The sequence below is a fragment of the Bacillus rossius genome, chromosome 6, assembly GCF_032445375.1.
Source record: "Bacillus rossius redtenbacheri isolate Brsri chromosome 6, Brsri_v3, whole genome shotgun sequence".
Lineage (NCBI taxonomy): Eukaryota > Metazoa > Arthropoda > Insecta > Phasmatodea > Bacillidae > Bacillus > Bacillus rossius.
This window is the reverse complement of record NC_086334.1, coordinates 28,297,512-28,316,065: the sequence shown is the minus strand read 5'-3', so window position 1 is coordinate 28,316,065 and position 18,554 is coordinate 28,297,512. Positions and strand designations below refer to the sequence as shown.

General features: G+C 38.5%; 1 protein-coding gene across 1 annotated transcript in view; it reads right to left on the bottom strand.

Annotated features, from left to right (window-relative positions):
- Positions 1 to 18,554, bottom strand: part of LOC134532937 (uncharacterized) — a 429,205-nt gene that overhangs the window by 287,869 nt on the left and 122,782 nt on the right. Inside the window, exons 5-10 of the mRNA XM_063370011.1 lie at positions 12,581 to 12,697; positions 7,017 to 7,148; positions 5,576 to 5,691; positions 4,291 to 4,543; positions 3,083 to 3,325; positions 263 to 382 (exon numbers count right to left, since the gene is read on the bottom strand). Coding sequence (XP_063226081.1) covers positions 263 to 382; positions 3,083 to 3,325; positions 4,291 to 4,543; positions 5,576 to 5,691; positions 7,017 to 7,148; positions 12,581 to 12,697 — 981 coding nt within the window. The remainder of the gene's footprint in view (positions 1 to 262; positions 383 to 3,082; positions 3,326 to 4,290; positions 4,544 to 5,575; positions 5,692 to 7,016; positions 7,149 to 12,580; positions 12,698 to 18,554) is intronic.

The window sequence follows — 18,554 nt, the reverse complement described above, 5'->3', positions numbered from 1 at the left end:
AAATTACTTAGATATTTCATAAGAAATTGCAAGGAAGCATTAAGAAATTTTTCAAGCAGTTTTCACAACTTATACTTGCTTTTTATAATCAATAATACAATTTTTCCCTCCAGCCAACACAGTATGATCAACTCATTTGGAACAAAATTTTAAGAAATAACACATTCCTAGAGAAACCCAAAAAAAAAATGATTTTTTCATTGTCTTGCACCAACTGTACTTTATGTATCATAAGTCAAAGCCAACAATTATTTGTACTCACCAACACACCCCCTGTACGCGTCACCAGTGTAATCTTCTTTACATGAGCAAATGAAGCTTCCAACAGTATCTGTACACACTGCATTTTCTCCACATGGGTTGTTCTTGCATTCATTTACATCTGAAATCAATTAGTACTGGTGTTATTAAGACAGCCCAAATACTGAAGGAACATCACTCTAATACCAAATAACACCATGCTTAAATTTATTGTCATAAATGTAAAAAAAAAAAAAAAAAAAAAAAAGCAATTTTAAGGTAAATACAATCAAAATTTTCTTTTTAAGGTGAAATTATTGCAGCTGAAAAGCAACTTAATTTATGGATTTGATAGTAACGGTGCATTAGAAAAAAGTAAACAATCATTGTTTTGATACACTGACAGCAATAATAAAATTAACTACACAATATATTGAATGAATAAATATAAAACAATTCTCATAACCAAAATATGTTAATTTCAATATGCCTTATATACCAAATATCTAAATATATGAAACATAAATACTATAGTTACTGTAAATAAATTTAGTCTTAATCATGCACATAAAGAAAACAAGTATAAACAGATACAAGTAAAACAAAAAAAGCAATGAAGGATTAAAAAAAGGATAAAAAAGAACTGGGAAAAAAAACTGTTAAAAAATTCACCAATGTGGTTGATACCATAAGTATGTAGTATGTACAAAAAAAATGTGAGCGAGTCTTTCCGTACCTACTTGCCAGTGATGTGTAAACATTTAACCTCGGTAACGAGCAAAATGATGTGTTCTCAAGTTTCAAATAAACTTATAATACAAAATTTGGACACCAAATTTAACACAGAATTCTTTAAAATAAATACCTACACAACAATTATTTATTTTAAGGAAAAATAGTAAATATTTTCCCCTTTTTAAAACTTAACTACAATTCGGTTTAACAAAATGATACTCTTGTTTTTTCAAGGCTAGCCGAACCACAGGAGTACCGAGCGTGTTCCATGTAAATGCCTCAAATGCTGAACCTGTGACATTTTCCCGTGGACCGGAATTATCATTGCCTGCTTTTTTGAGGTTATACTTCTTTAGGCACATTAAGAGTGAAATTTTAATGTGCACCAGAAATGCAATGAAATAAGCAGACATTACACAACAGACATTTCACAGGTTGAAAGTTCAATGTGCATGCAGGTAGAAGTCATCATAATGGCAGACCCCTGCATATTTCATGAAAATCAGAGGATGTACTAAACGTATTGGTGTGCTGAAGTACCCTTAATGGTAGTGAAACTATCATGAAATACAATTTTTTAAACTTGAAAAGTCATAACAAGATATAATCAAAACTTTAAAAATACCTATAATTTATTAGCCAAGAAAATTGTGTTCAAACGAACATAGTGTTAAAAGATGTTAGTTAGCATTTAGTTGGTTCTCTAAAGCATTACAAAGGCGGAACTATCTTTTAAATATTTTTCTTATGTTCTCCAATAGATATATCATAAAAAAATTACCATGAAACACTTTAAAACACATAAACTTCTATTCCAATCAACTTCTGTTCTATTCACAAACTTACTCCTACCAAATGCCGAGAGCTAAGATGTTTACACATCAAAAATTATGGATGGGAGAAACAATTAAATAGATAAATATCTATTACATTACTGTTAATATAGTACAATACTAACATAACTACTAACTTTTATAACATGCATATGACCTAACAGTTGTGTAACTTTTTAGTTTATAATGTAAAGTTTTTAATTATTAATTAACTTATGTGTGACAAAAAATATTTGAGCTCTCTGAGTGTCTATCACCCAGAAGACTTCATACTTCATATATTATAATGTTCTGTTAAATATGACTACAGTTGCAATTTTGTAATAATGTACATTATTAACTGGAGTGGAATAGTAGAATGCAGTTTAAATGATCATAGTAGACATGCACTTGATCAAAGCCAAAATTTCATCTCACAAATCAACAAATATAGATACTACTACATATATTCAATAGGGAATGGTAATATGGGGCAGTAGGCGTAAAAAAAAAATTCTCAACAAACTGTAAGTTCATAATTTGATAAAAATAGAGAGGACTAATATGTACATTGGATGCATCATGCATGCAATATTTATGCTCACCAATGCTAACCATTTTCTCGCATAGTAGTGAAAATTTTTGCATAAAAGGGTAAAAATCAAATCATGAGCTACTTTTTTTTCTGTAGGTGAAAAGCCATAATAAAATATTATATGCCAGCAGGTTCACATATGAACATAAAGTTAGTATTGAAGAAAGAATGTCATGCAGACTAACTACTATCACAAAACATTTTTACAGACAATGAAAAAAAAAAAAAAAAAAAAATAGTGCATCTACAAAGAAATCTCTTAAACTGTTCACAAAACCTATAGTATGTGAAATTATAGGTACACTTAAAATCACCCCACAGTTTAGCCAAATGAACTAATGACACAATAAATAAATATAGGTATTAAATAAATACCAAAACAAATCAGAAATTACTAAAATAGAAACACAATGCAGAAGGGACACACACACATTAAAAATACTTGTGTTGCTACTGGATGACAGCCACTACAATCCAAATAAGAAGGCTAAACTAAAAAAGAACAGCTCCGGACAAACCAGATGAGGAGAATATGAACAGAAAGAAAGAGACAGGTGTAAGCTACAGAGAACTAACTGACTACATTTCTAGGAATCCGAGAGACAGTGATAAGAGATTTACAAGTTTCATGAAAGATTGATAGCGAATAAAAGTGTCCAGAAGAACTGAAATGACACCAGATGGGATGTGTCCGACTAACTTTCGCAGAACAAGTCCCCGTGGCCCGTGAAGCCGAGCGGGCAGAGGCACTTGTATGAGCCCGGCACGTTCAAGCACTTGGCGTTGACGCCACAGGCGTTAGCGCGGCTGCACTCGTTGACGTCCGCGCACTGCTGACCGGCCTGCCTCGAGAAGCCCGCCGGGCACAGGCACTCGAAGCTACCAGCAGTGTTTCGACACTCTTCCTGGGGCCCGCATGGGCCCGAGCGACACTCGTCCACATCTACACCATTCACAACCACACGCTCGAGTCATACGGCAAGCTGCACCACCTACCTTCCAGAGCAACAAGCTCAAAATAATTCAATCAGCTCTACGCTCCCAAGTAGAACATTCAAGTTTACATTCGAGGCATTACCGTTTTAAGGAACACCTACACAAGCTTATTCTGGAGTTTTAAAACATTTTTTTAAAGAAAATTTAAGTGTTTTAAGTATGTACCCGGAGCTTTAACGAAATTTAAGACTTGTGCACAACTTATAGATGAAATATGTCCTCAAGTTATAGGATTTGCCACTTTTGTGACAGCATTTTGGCTCAGAATTCCAAATTTTCTTCATGTTTACTCTCGCATAAAATTTTTGTCATTTTAGAGCAAACACCAATTCATAAAGAAATTTTTTATTATTTTAACAGTGCTTAAATCACAAAACACAAGACAGTAATTGAGTTTTTTTCTTATATTAATATTTACTCTCAAAAAATAGTTTCCTAAAAATTAAATTAAAAAAAAAACTGCATCAGCTATTTTTAAATTGAATTTTAGATAAATACAGAGAAATCTTCCCAGTGTAGGATAATTACTAATAAAAGTTTCGACAAGAATTCTCCATTACTTTCTCCTATGTAAAATCTCACAACAACACAAAAGATGCCACAGCTCCATACAAATGGTCTAACTAAACACTAGTAACTCTACTGCTCAACAAAAACAGCAACATCGTGTATGTTCAGAATTTGTTGTGAACAAAGCTACGGTATCAGTTAAAACGCAGCAAAGTAAAAGACTAACACCTCACATGCTGTGCTTCAGTTTGTAGCATAAATGTTGAGCATATAGAGTCCAGGCTGAAGGAAAAGGGCTCTCTTTTAGACCCATCAGCAAACAACAAGGTGTTCCGAAACGACGGCCTGGCTAAACTTTCCGACGTAACCACCCAGCGCAGCAGGAGGGGGAGTGCGACCTACCTGCGCAGGCATCCATGGGGTCTCCCACGTATCCCGGGGGGCAGGAGCAGCGGAAAGTGCCGTCCATGTTGGAGCACAGGGCATCCCGGCCGCACGGCGTGCGCGCACACTCGTCCGTGTCAGCGCACCCTGTGCGGTACGCATCCCCCTCGTAGCCGGCCGGACACTCACACTTCTTCCCCCCGGGGATGTTGGTGCATATCGCTCCCGGTCCGCAGGCGGTCTGGTCCTCGCATTCGTTATCGTCGACGCACTGTGCAAGTCAGCAACACAGCAGGTCACAACAAGGAAACTCGTTCCCAATAACATCAATGCTCAAAACTACAGATGTTCTCCCCAACAGACTATTTAATACAGTTGAAATGTCTGGTGTATTTTTAAGGCAAAACCTGCAGTTGCTATTAAATTTCATGTTTACAGATATTATGAAAATTAGTATAAAACTAATTTTCAAAATAAATATAAAGAAAGATATTCCAATGACAAAACAATAAATATCTCACCCATTAACTATAAACAAAGCCAGCCACACTATAGAAACCATTTTAAATTTCTTTACAAGTTAATAAAAATAAAAAAAACTTTTTGTCGAATCTTGAAAAAATTTAATATTAAGTATGAATGCACGCATTTATTCTATACTTAATGAAATCATATGATAATCATACTAGTTTTAAAATGACTTCAGAAAATATTCAACCTGAAATATTGTTTGAAACCATGAGAGGAGTTATTCATATGTAAAGACTTTCTAATGAATATAACATATGACAAGCAAAGTTAAACTTTTATACAAAAAAATCAGGTACAAATGTAGAAAATTATATCTCAGCTCAGTTCTGAAAAAAATTTACACTAACGTACTGTAAAAAATACATTCAACCTGAAAATCTACCAATTTTCATTAACTGTTGGAATTGCAGTGTATCCCTGCTAGAACCTCTCTGATGTACCAATGAAAGATTAAGGCAAGCAGCATATTGCAAACCTGATTTTATGAAATAAATTATGGTGACATGTGTTTTTGGCCATAAATTAAAAGAAAAATATATTAATTAATAGATAAATAATTAAATTGATTAAAGTCTTTGTATAATGCATCCAGGATTAGGCTACTGATAATTGCCATCTATCACCCCAGTTTAATTTATAACACAAAGTTGATCCAACATGTAACAATTAACACTAGAGAAGCCCTAAGCCCGGTAAGTATAATTTGTGAAACTAGGAATGCAGTGTTGCTTGTATGCATAAAACTATGGTAGGTATTAAAACAAAATCGTACCCCATCGTAAGGGTTGCCGACAAAACCTTCCAAACAGGAACATGTGTAATTTCCAGGTACATTTTGACACTTGGCGTTGATTCCACACGAGTCTGGCTGTTGACATTCGTCGATATCTGAAAAGTAAAATTGAACATTTATTAACCACTGAAATAGGCTCTCATATTTTCCAGTACATACATGAATAATTTACAGTGGAAACCTGTTATTATATTATTGAAGGAAGCAGGGAAGTCCACTATATGTGGTGAAAAATTAAAATAACAGGTTAAAGTACCTATAACTGAAAATAAAGTTTGGGGACCATGTGAATGAGACTTATAAAACATGAAAATGTTGTAAAAGGAAATATTATAAGAGGGTTCCAATCAACAAGAAAATTTAAAATGGGTAAACTGCCATATTAATCTGTCTGCATATAAAGTTATTCTTGTATGGCTCATGTACCAACATAAATGTTTACCTATTGTTTAAAATCTGTACTCTTCTGATTCATGAAATGCAAGTGAAGTAAGTGTGGAAGATATACCTGCATACTTATCTGCTGTTTTTACTAGTATTTTTTAAATTCAAAAAATTATAAGGAAGGAAATGAAGCATGTATGGTTGTGTGCTTGTGTGACCTCCAAAATCACTTTGCTTGGGCTTGAAGTGGTGCAAATTTGAGAAAAGGCAAAGCTTTGTGCAAGCATGTGTAGATGAACGTGGTGCTGTATCACATATAATCAATTGAAAATGCAAATAATTAAAAGAAAATTTGTTTGATATTTTTTCATTAGAAGATTTATCCATTAACACAGCAAAAAATTTTCTTTCACCCTTGTTATCATTGATTCTCATAGATAAATGTGCCTGGGGGGTTTATAATTGGGTCCTAACCTGTAAAATTTGAAAAATAAATTCTTTAAAATAACTTTTAAAGCCAACCTCAGCGATTGTTTTGCTTTTTAATGAAAATTTTTTTATACAAGTGCATCAGTATTATTGAGGCTGGCACAAGACCCCACTAGTCGCGGTTGGCTGGTTTTCCCACCACTGGTCTGGGTCATACTTCACAAGTTTAAATCTCTCATCCCCATCTTCCGCTCAAATATTCTACCATCCTGGTATATGGAAGTGTAATATGGGGTAGAGTGCATAAACAGGCTGTACCAATCCCAATTTGCAGTCCCAAAATTGAACTACCGTACTTGTTTGTCAAAAGAACTATCAAAATCACATTTTTCTTAATATAGACATCTTGCGCATTATTTAGTTGATAGGAATAATAACAGTTGAGAATAAAAAAAAAACATGCGTAACTGGCGGCGGTTTGATTCATACACTTCCGCAAGTAAATATCGAGAAAATGTCAGACACGTGCACAGATTATGAAAATTAGTTTACTTTGTCGTTATTCGATGTTTATTATTTACAGGCGATCCTCGTTTAGCTTACTCACCCGTGCACAGCGCTTCGCCGTCGCCCTGAAAGCCCGGCTTGCACCTGCACACGAAGTGCGCCGGTAGATTGCAGCACTCGGCGTTCTCGACACATCTCGCTGCCACCGCTGGATCTTGGCACTCATCGATATCTGCCACAAAAAAGACGCGTAAATGCGCACTGCCACCTACTGTACTCAGTCACATACCGAGCATTTTGAAAATTGCAGGTTAGAACATATAGCAACTGTTTCCAACACACCATACCGTACCGAGACTCAATTGCTTAAGTATTCTTAATGACTGAAAACTTACGTGTAAAAGGAATGTTACGGAATACGATAGCCTTATACGAAGGACATAATTTTTTCTCAACCATTGAGTAAGGTAGGCGCAGAATGACTTCGATAGGTAAAGGCAATAATTGTGATTCACTGAGAAAACACAATGCCTTGCAACACAAAGGTTGACGTTACATTAAATCTTTACGCCCTTAATACTTATTTGGTGTAACTGACAGAGCATATTTTAAATTAATTTTGTTCGAATAACCAGTTTCTTGTTCAAACTAAACAGAAATAAAAAGAGAGCGCTTCACCAATGAGCAGAGAACAGGGTCGTATACTCAACATTCTTATGCAAAAACAGGACGACGCAGCTTAATGCTGTTCTGGTTTCACGTTACTAGGTCACTCATATTTCGCAATGTTATCATTTGATTGTAGCTCAGGGCGTCAAATAACCCGTGATTCGCAATGTTATCATTAGATTGTAGCTCAGGGCGCCAAATAACCCGTAATTCAATGATGAAGGTTAATCAAATTCATTAGGATCCCGCCTACCCAGGCACACATAGTGTGTGCAGATCTTCAGAAGAAACCACGCTATTTGAAAACTGCTCAACATATCTGTGTATATCTGTGTGTTGTCTGTTTACTAAAAGCATTTTAGAATGTGCCGAGGGCGGATGAATAGTTCTGTTTATGTATTTTGTTTTTAAACTGTATTTTTTAAGAGTGAAAAATGCTAAAACATGAGTTTTCAGAATATTTTTTAGACATGAAACACCCGTTACAGACTCTTGAAAATACCCAAGCGCCAAGCATTACACCTTTATCTTAATTTCTCAGCCATTTTATGTAATGGTTAACAGCCCAAAATAGTTGCCCAATGCACGAATATAAGACAGTTCAGAGCTTTGGGCTTAGAGGAGACACCGCGCTAGAAGCACTAGCGAGCGTCGTACTTATCATTCCGCCACACTACCACAGATACACCCCTGACTAGGCGGGCCCCTTAATAATGTAAATTAAATTGTAGTCATTTTTAATAGACACTGTAATTTGGCGTTATATTTTACTACAAACATCTGTTCTCGTTGTGAGATTGGACCATTGTTCATTTGACACATTCTAGACAACCTCAAGGAATGGTAAACATTTTATCTCTTTTAACTGTGAGTCCCATGTGGTTAGTCAAATTGGAAGATGGCATATAAAACAAAACAGATAATTAACAGTTGACATACTCTCGAATAATATGTGTAGTACTGTAGAGTCTAGCCTGACAGTCAGATACGCCCCGAAATTTTAGTGTTTCTAGCTATATAACATTATATGCATCGATTTGAAAACTTTCCTCGGCACTTATCGTTGCTTATTTAGTGACGACTTGTAGACCGGGGAAAAAAATATTGATTTAGTGTCAGACGAAGACTAAAACATGAGTAGCCTACACTGTTATTTATTTTTTGTTAATGGAACAAAAATATTCATAAAACATTACAGATATTAGTAAATTTGTTCATTTACATGAAAACAACTGTATCAGTGCAAAATATTGTTCGCAGCAATACTGGGTTCTAATTATTACCCAGGCATTTATGCTCTGTGTTGTTCCAGTACAACAGTACAACAAAATAAAGTCAAATAATTGTATATTCGATTTACTTTTTTATGGTTTAAAAAAATTACGCTTGAATGAAACATCAATTAAATTATAAAATTAGATGCCAATTTTCGTAAGAAATACTCTGTATTATCTAGAAAAACGTTCACATATGCAAAAATAACCATAGCCTTGTGTTGCACACAGTTACCATATATTTCTTGTACTATTACAAACTATTTCTTGGCGACTGTTTTCCATAGGATTCTCTTGATAAAGTGCAGGGAAAAAAAATCATGTGTGTATGTGTATGCTACTGCTCCTATACTGGACTGCAGTTCTTTCGGCATTTATTCGACAGTGTTCAAAGGTAATGTCAAACTCGCAGGGGAAATGACGCCCGAACGGTTATAAATGGTTGATTGAAAATGCAGGATGTGCTGCACCAAGGCCTATTCAAGCTCTACCTGCCATGTCTCTCTCCTCCCTCCCTCCCTCCCTCCCTCCATCTCGACACGCCACAGACTTGCGAACGGGTTCGGGCCGCACTCGCTCCGATACATCAGCGTCGTGGGCGGGGGGTCGGGGGTCAGCTGACGTCACCGGCGGCGGGCCCGTGTAAGGAGCAACGGCCGGGGCAACGGCCCCGCCCGTCCAGGGAGGTCCTGTCGGGTGGCCGACTTCCTGTCCGCAGTCCAGTTCTGCCGCCTCGGGCCCCACTCCCCTCCCCCCTTTACCAAGACTATTCCCGGCGGTGACTGGGGCTGGCGCCACGCTTCCTGGTCGTGAAGTCTGCCTTCCACCTCCCTCCCCTGCCTCATGTCACCTGTCTCAAATGTGACGGTACTGTGATCCACGCATCCTTCTGCCAGAATCAGTTATTTGGAACTACGATACTACGAAGCAACGGCGCAAATCTGTTGGGTTCGCAAGGGGGGCCCGCGCGGCCCGAGAGATTTGAACATGGGTTTTAACCGCCATTAGTCATCTCTGGATAGGGCGCTTGTATTCTGTATAATTCCCATATTTTGGCCTCTACGCGTGCAATAAGCAGAAAAACTGTGATATATGCAGAAAGATTCCCATAATACATAGTTTTGACGTTTACATTTATCCACCCCGTTTCAAATCACGATTTAAAAATTTAAAAAAAAAACGCAAGCGGGGCCCCCTGAGTGAGGAGTTTCTTAATTCCGCCCCCTGCCCAACCCCCTCCCTCCCGGCAACTACGACCATGCTACGAAGATACCTTATTTTATTTGATGTGCTTTCTTCGTCTAAGAGTGCGTAAATTTACCGTAATTTTTAACAGCTTAAGGACAGCTGAAGCAAATTAGGTTTAAGTATATTGTTGATACTGAGTTCTTTGGAGAATGATGATGGGAAAACGGTAGCTACCCGATTTAAAAAAAAAGGGCTCACGGCAACATCCGCTACGTTTACCACTCGTAATTACTTTCTAGTTTGACGCCACTGGTAATCGCACCTGTATCGCTTGCCGTGAATGGAACGGAAGTCACATGGAACGGAAATGCTTTAACACGGTGCTGCTATCTGTGGTGGATAGTGAGAACCAAAGATCACAAAGCCAACGGGAAACTTCATAGTATTAACTGTTTAATTAATTTTAACCAAATGGGCAGTATTTTAATAATATCCATTTTCGAAAATCAAATCCAAAGACGGGGTTTAGTATTTTTTAAGTTTTTTTTATCGGAGCCATTATTATATAGTTTAAGATATCGCTCTGCAAATCGTATGATTCGATAGTCGACGTAGCTGCTACGGCAACGAATTCTAGCGGTGGTTGCGGAAACTACGTGTGATTCGCATTAAAAATCTATAGTTTGAAAACACATATTCATAAATATCTATTTATCACGGTCGACGTTATTTTAATGAATTATACGTTAAATTCCGTGTCTGAGTTTCGTAATATAAATGTATTTGCAACACGAGAACACATGAATTTTCTCGTTACCGCGGTTAGATGTTACACATCTCTGGCGAGTATCTAATGAAAGATTCGCTCACATTTTGCACGCGACGTTACCCTGGTGTGGCCAGAGATGCGGGTTGGATTTCCGCCACCAGAAAATTACTCAATTAGTCAGGATCCCAGTGGTCCACAGCCTTTTCTTATGGAGGGGGCCCGCCATTTTTGCGTGTTAAGACTTGAAGGGCAGTTTAACAAGGCCTTATGTAGTTTTAGAGGAAAGCTGGCCACTGAGGTGCACGTTTTGAACTGGAATGTGTTGATTTTAACCACAAACTCATTAAATATTTATGTTGGCCATGCTGGTTGAAATTGGGCGGGGGCCGTAGCCTCGCCCACCCTCCTGCGTACCGGAATGTGACGCCTCAGCCGTCAAGGTCACCGAGGAACCTAGCAGTTGGCAGGAGTTCCGCATTGATTCCGCGTGCCCGAGACAAAGAGTCCCATTCTTTCTCACCACTGTATTCTCCAACGGAAAAAAAAAAATGCAGTGTGTCCGAGCCTTTCCCGTTGCGCCCGCAGCTCGCCAGGGGCGCGGCGTCCTCCGTGTGACGTCATCGTTGTAACGGGGCGCTCCTCCGTCTCCTGCGTGAATTGTTACGCGCGCGAGCCGCTCACCATTCCGCAGTGCGTTCCAGTTACTCCGGACACTTGGGGATGTATTTATTGCAGGCCACATATGCCCCCACGATCGCACCAAAGTTTTCTCAAACTCAGCCTGGCATACAATAATAATTTCATAAATGTTCATCTTAATAACAAAAGTAAATGATTTAAAATTGCTTGGATCCATCGGAAAGCCTTATAAACCACTCAAACCTTCAGTATAAAAATAATGGGCATATACATAAATAGGAGCTCGCTGGCTTTTTTCGGCTTGTAGCGTAACGACTGCAAAACACCAATAAGGCGGTGACCAGGTACGTACTAGTCGTGGTGAGTGGTGGGGGGAGGGGGGGTGTGTGTTTGTACGTGGGGTCCCTTCCAGTAAAGAAACAGTAAGAAAATTACAGCAATTTAGCTACGCAAGGTTACAGAAATATTATTTTAGAAGGTTATTGTAGTCCTTAGTGGAATACATAATGCATTTACTTCACATTATAGCCCGACATGCCTCATACACAGAGCGATAGGAAATGTGTTTCCATGTAGTGTGCATATGTAGATATGTATGTATGTGTATATGTGTATATATACACATACACTACTGGTTTCCACAAGTGTTAGTGTTTGTGACTTTCATACAAACTTTAAATGTAGATTTCAAGTAATTAATAACATTATGCAGTATATATGTATTTGTGACTTGCTTTAACGAAATAACACAATTGACTAAAGAACAAAGTATCAAGAAAAACTAAATAAAAACCCAAATATAATTTTTTTTTTCCAAGTAATCTCATTGCTCAAAATTATACGTGTAAACGTTGGAGTTCTAAAATTTTACTATTCGCTGAGGTTTTAGTGTTTCAATCCATTTTCTTTTAAAATTCAATTATAAGGAAAACTAACTAATAAATAAATGTACAACGGATGTATGGACCCCTCTTCTTCACGGGCTTTCGGGGACCAGACACAACTACTCTGCCGTAAATGCTGGTGAGCCAGACATAGGGCTTGATCGTTCGTTCCTAGTACATGGGACAGTGTTTCTCTTGGCCAATGACTGATCACGAGAGCGCGTGCAGTAAGTAGGCCTACCTTGGCAGGAGAAGCCGTCGCCGGCGTAGCCCGGGAAGCAGGTGCAGTGGAAGCTGCCCAGGGTGTTGGTGCAGTGCGCGAACACATCGCACGGCCTGAACTTGCACTCGTTCTCGTCTGCAAGCAACACCACACACACACACACTGAGCACACGGTCGACGCCTGCATTCCGCGCCGCAAGGCATCGGCGGGTCACAGAGTCTGCCTCCTCCGTACGCCATTTTGTTCTGTCTTTACAGCTACACGATGTAATGTCTGACAATCATGGATGATGATTACAGTGATCATGATGCTGATGTGCTAATATAGATTATTACGATGCCATTTGGTAGTTCTAGGCGCTGCCAGTCACAAAATTGGCAGAATGGTATAAAGTCGACGGTCTGCTAGCATAAAAGACGTGTTACGTAACGTTCGTGATTCGCCTGATTAGAACAACGCCATGTTAAAAAAAAGTATATCATAACCTTAATAAACAGGAATAAGTCACATTGTATTGTAAACTATCTTAGCGCAAAATATTTTCGCGATAGATCATTACCTCTATTCATCATACGTTCATCAGTGACTCACTTACTGAATGCAACGCTGTATGAATTCTGTTTTCGTGCGCTTACAGTGTAAGAATATTTCATTGCTCTTTGCTAACCTGTGACCTTTGCTTAGAAGCAAAATTCAGTAGTAAACTAAATTTAAGACATAGCATTGGGTTCTTATTTATAGAATAGGGAAAATGAGTTGGCCTGTACGTCAAAACTTGACTTTTCTATTTCTTTCCTTGGCAGCCTAAAACAGTTTTTTTTTGTAATGACTAGAGGTAATGGTTTTACGCTAAGATAGTTTACATAGCAATGAAACTTCTTCCTGTTTATTAAGTTTAGATGATACTGTTTTAACATGGCGTTGTTCTAATCAGGCGAATCACGAACGTTACGTATACGTAACACAATGTCTGCGTTCCAGTTGACTTAGTAAAGAGCATAACAAGCTTTTCTCTTCGATCAGAGCCAGTAACTCAATAAATACTGCAGATACGAACAAAGTTAATTGAAACCTAACAAACAGTTCATTTTTCCCACAGTAAATCATTATATCTAAGGGTAAATGATAACGTATAGGATTATGATGTACTGTGGTGGTGGTGGTGATGATGATGAAGTGTCATTTTGCTGATAGCTGAGTAGCTAATGTTGGTACACAATCCTCCTTTTTTCCCCCTTCAAATATGTGTGAGTTTCCTGACTTTCGTAAGATAACTGAACTACAGCATGTAAGTTATATGCATAGGCTACTAAGTTTTGTTAAACCGATAAAAAAAATATCTCGGATCTCGGCTGACGTATGCGAAAACTACTTAAATCAATCTGAACAACAAAGATAAAAAAAACTGCAGTGCTTTAGATGCTTTACTATTCAACCTTGTGTATATGCATATATGTATACAACTAATTTAAGTTGCACAGCATCAGTATTATATTTAATGTGAAGTAATTACAATATTTAAGGGTCCCCAGCTGTTCTGTCCAGCTACGGCCTTTTGACGCAGCAAAGAAGGAAGCATTCCAGAGACCAGAGATTTGAATTCCTTGAGCACATAAGCAGTTATAGCGGCCAGAACCAGTTTCTCTAGCTGTTGAAAGTCTCCTGTACACAATATCTTTCCAGTGACCTGTACTCCAAGGCCGTCTTTCTCTGTTAAAACTGTTTTTGTTTGAAGCATTCGTTCTACGTCGTCTCAAAGTTACTGTGCCATTTTAAAGTCAAACTTAGTTAAATTACTAAAAACAACAAATTAAATCATGGTGTCACGCAAGTTAAAACATGTAATATGTCTAAAATATATTTTGGCATTGTTGAGGCTAATTATAAGTTTTCACGTGTTTTCTGCCAATTTAAAGCAATGTTGTTCTCTTTTCTTAATCTTTTTCTTGCAAGAGTTTTCTCCGTTGTGCATTTTTATACATGTAGTAGCCGTAATTTGAGCAGTTTTTTTTAATATTACATAGAGCTATTCTTGCACCAGTGTTGTAGTATTTCATGTCCATGCATACATTTACGTATATGAACATAGTTCAACCGAACAAACTTTGGCTGCAGATTCATCACGAAAAAATAAGTTGAATTCTTGTTACTACTCGTGGCCTTAAGTACTTTCCAAGGCTGGTATACACCTTTGAAGTTAAAGCTGAGAAACCGTTTTATTGCAAATAATGGTGAAATAAATTAAGATGGAACATGAGTGTCTGGCCAATATTTGATTGAAATCATTGCCACAAATATTTTCGCAGTCGTAAAACGATTTCTTTGAAATAAATTGTACACGTGAGAAAAAAAAAGTATGGAAAATAGTGGATTTTCACCAAATAATTTCAATGAAATCATTCTACAATATCGACACGTTTTTTAGTGTTTGTAGAATTTTGTTTGATAAATCATTATTCAGACGCTAGTGTTCAATTTTAAAAATGCTTTATCTATTATTTGCAACTAAAAAAAATGAATTGTTAAGCTTCAAATACGACGGCATAGGCTATACCAGCCGGGGAGGCACTGCATACCATAAGGAGGACCATGTATTTTACGCGAAAATTTATTTAATGGCTGTGTGTTGAAACACTGTAGCATCGTCTACGTTTTGTGATTGGTTGAGATTCTCTCAGACATTTTTTCAAGACCCAAACACGAATGACAGCAAGTTTGTGTGGAAGATAAAGCGTCCTGAATGGCCTGGCAAAAATTTCTTCTGCAGACGGCCGCCAATCAGAAGGAAGTAACCGCTGGCGCGGGATACCTTCTTGCAGTCTAACGAGCGTTCGGAATTTTTCGCGAAAAAACACGTCCCTAACCAAATGTAATAACACATATGTTCTAGGGATTGGAAAAATTCTTGATTTCGATTACCTTCAGGATAGACTACACGGTCCTCTGTCTACTCGGACAAATAACGCCAGTTCACTGTCTCCCTGTCTGTACGGTTCGCCTGTGATTCGAGACTTCTTTGGTTGAGTGTTTCTCGTTGGCCCAGAGTAGTCTAGATTAACAAAGAGCCAATATCCAGGGGCATGCATATTTCGCGAAAAGATTCCGAGACTAGCTGTAAGTTAAAACACTGTAGAAATGTGCGTGTTTCGTGATATGTGTAAGTTTATTTTAGGTACACGTCGATTGTTACAACGCCAATCGCGCAGTAATTCAGTGCGGAAGCAAACGCGTCTTGAATGGCTGGGTCAAATAATGCAACGACTTCTCTCGCGGACGGCCGCCAATCACAAGGAAGAAGCCGCTGGTGCTGGTGTGCCCTGTTGGCAGTCCTAATAGGCGTTCAGATTTTTTTTCGCGAAAAATGCCTGCCCCTACCAATATATAAAGCAGCTTAAAGAGCGTGTATTTGAAATTTAGCCTAACGCGAATATTTAATCCGCTGAATTTTCTGGTCTCTACATACGTCTCAATCGACTTTTTATTATTTTTTTTGTGTGTGGCGAACCTGCAGCTGAAGTTTGTGAGTGTGATTCCCAACACCCGCGTGCCACTAAGTCGTCCTCCCAACATGGTCCGGGGCTGTGGTGTTACTTGGTCGTTACAGAGCCCCGTGCCTTCCAGTCACGAGTACTTCCCGCTCGGCCGCTCTTGTAATCAGCGGCGAGCGTCGCGTCGGCTGCGTCGCTCGCTTCTTGGCTGCGGGGCCTCCGGGCGCGTTCTCCCGACTGCTGCGGGGTTGCAATTTGCCAGCCGGGCACTGCTCTCTCTCTCTCTCTCTCTCTCTCTCTCTCTCTCTCTCTCTCTCTCTCTCATCGCCTCCTCGCGCCGATCAACCAGCTCTTCGGCTGTCGCGGCCTGCCCACCGTAACGAGGTCAGTCACCTCGGACAACGTGGTCGTCCCAGGGGGGAAGATCGCTGCCCGCCGCCGAAGGGCAACAGCCCCTCTGCTGCTCTTAACGGCCTCCTCTGGAGCGAGGCGCTGTAGGCGTATTGGCTCGCTTGCTGTCAGTTGTTTGCTGATCACTGTAGGGACCGGAAAAATTCGCGGGTTCAATGCCCTTTAGGATGAACTCCATAGTTATACGTACACTCGGTCAAATGTCACCCAATCATTGGCTGCTGTCTTGGGAAACGTCCCAACGTAGCAGCCTGTGATTCGATTAAAGCTTTGGGTTGGTGTTTCTAATTGGCCCAGAGTCATACAGGTGATTTGCGAGCCAATAGCAGAGGCAGCACTGAGGTATAACTATTTGTGTTTAAGCCTATCGCGAAATGAATTCGCGAATTTTTCCGGTCTCTACTGATCAGTAGAGACCGGAAAAATTCGCGAAATCATTTCGCGATAGGCTAAAATACAAATAGTTATACCTCAGTGCTGCCTCTGCTATTGGCTCGAAAATCACCTGTATGACTCTGGGCCAATTAGAAACACCAACCCAAAGCTTTATCGAATCACAGGCTGCTACGTTGAGACGTCTCTCAAGACAGCAGCCAATGAGTGGATGACATTTGACCCAGTGTACGTATAACTATGGAGTTCATCCTAAAGGGCATTGAACCCGCGAATTTTTCCGGTCTCTACTGATCAGTAATCAACAATCTTGTTTGAGGCTCCGTCTCATACAGCATTTCTATAACGTCACTTCGCTCTAAAACCCATCTCCGTCAATTCATCACGAAAGTTCTCTCGCATAATATTGTTTGGACGCAAATTTTGGCAACTGGATGCCAACTAAATGCTATTTGTGAGCTGCATAACGTCACACAAACGATATTACTAAGGAACACTTGCGTGACTTTTTACCTCTGTTAGATTATACTAATTAAATATATGTTTTAAATAATAAGTGACTAAACAGAAAATTGCCGGAAAGCTGTAACGTTAGATTAAAAGGAATATAATGTTTAATATTAGCCAGGGTTTTTTGGCTTACTACAAAATAATTTCTCTTTTTCCCCCAGACACACACCTTGCTGATCATTCTCGAAATACTCCATGCCAAGCCATGCGCTTGAAATTTTTTTCGTAAGTTTACTTAAGTGGATACATTTACCAAGTGGCTGCATTGCATTACGCCTATAAATTCTTGCAAGAGATTAAACATCCCCTAAAAATGTCTTATTAAAATATGCTTCTGTATAGCACATACGGTTGATATAAAATTGGCGGTATTGTATTTGATACATACTTAAAAGGGAAAATTAAATATCCAAAATTGCGTGTAATACCAATGCTATGACACTGCAGTTTTCCTCTTTGAAACATTTGTTCTGCTAAGATAAATTAGTAATATAAAAATATTGTAAGTTAAGAGTTATTATAGGGATATTTAAATAATTTATTTGATAACGTTTACCTATTAACTTAATGCAAATATTAAACTTATTAAACTAAAATTTTGAAAGTTATACATAAATTCAGATACGATCTAGTAATCGGGAATTTATGTTAGCTCGTACTGCAGTAGTATACATTGATCGTTCCGAGCGCAGGGTGTGAGGTGTGAGCCCGAAGTCGGGGATCCGCCATCTTGAATTTGGACTCCAGTGACAGCAACCTTGACCGTAACCTCAATTGCAATATGACAAGAAATAAAGTTTTTTTTACAGTCACGATGTTGACATTCCCAAACTCACATGGCTTAACCTAGTTTCTCTAGTGGCCACTAGATGACAGGAAACGTATGTTCAATTAAGTACAAGTATATTTCGGAGAGTCTTTGAGAGATTCTTAATTTTATAAAAGTGATATGAACAAGTGCGCAAACAAAACCATGACACTATCACTATCGAAGTGTGACTTTCAGGAGTGTGTGACTTGCATGTGTGTGATTGCATATGTACACGTAGTACGCCAAATGTTTGCAGCAGGTAATTATTTTCGTGGACGATATACAGCTCTCAAGTTTATAAGATTTGCGCCCTTTATACAGCCCTATAAAGAATTATTCTCTTGTAAAATTGTGATTAAAATAAAACCATAACTAACA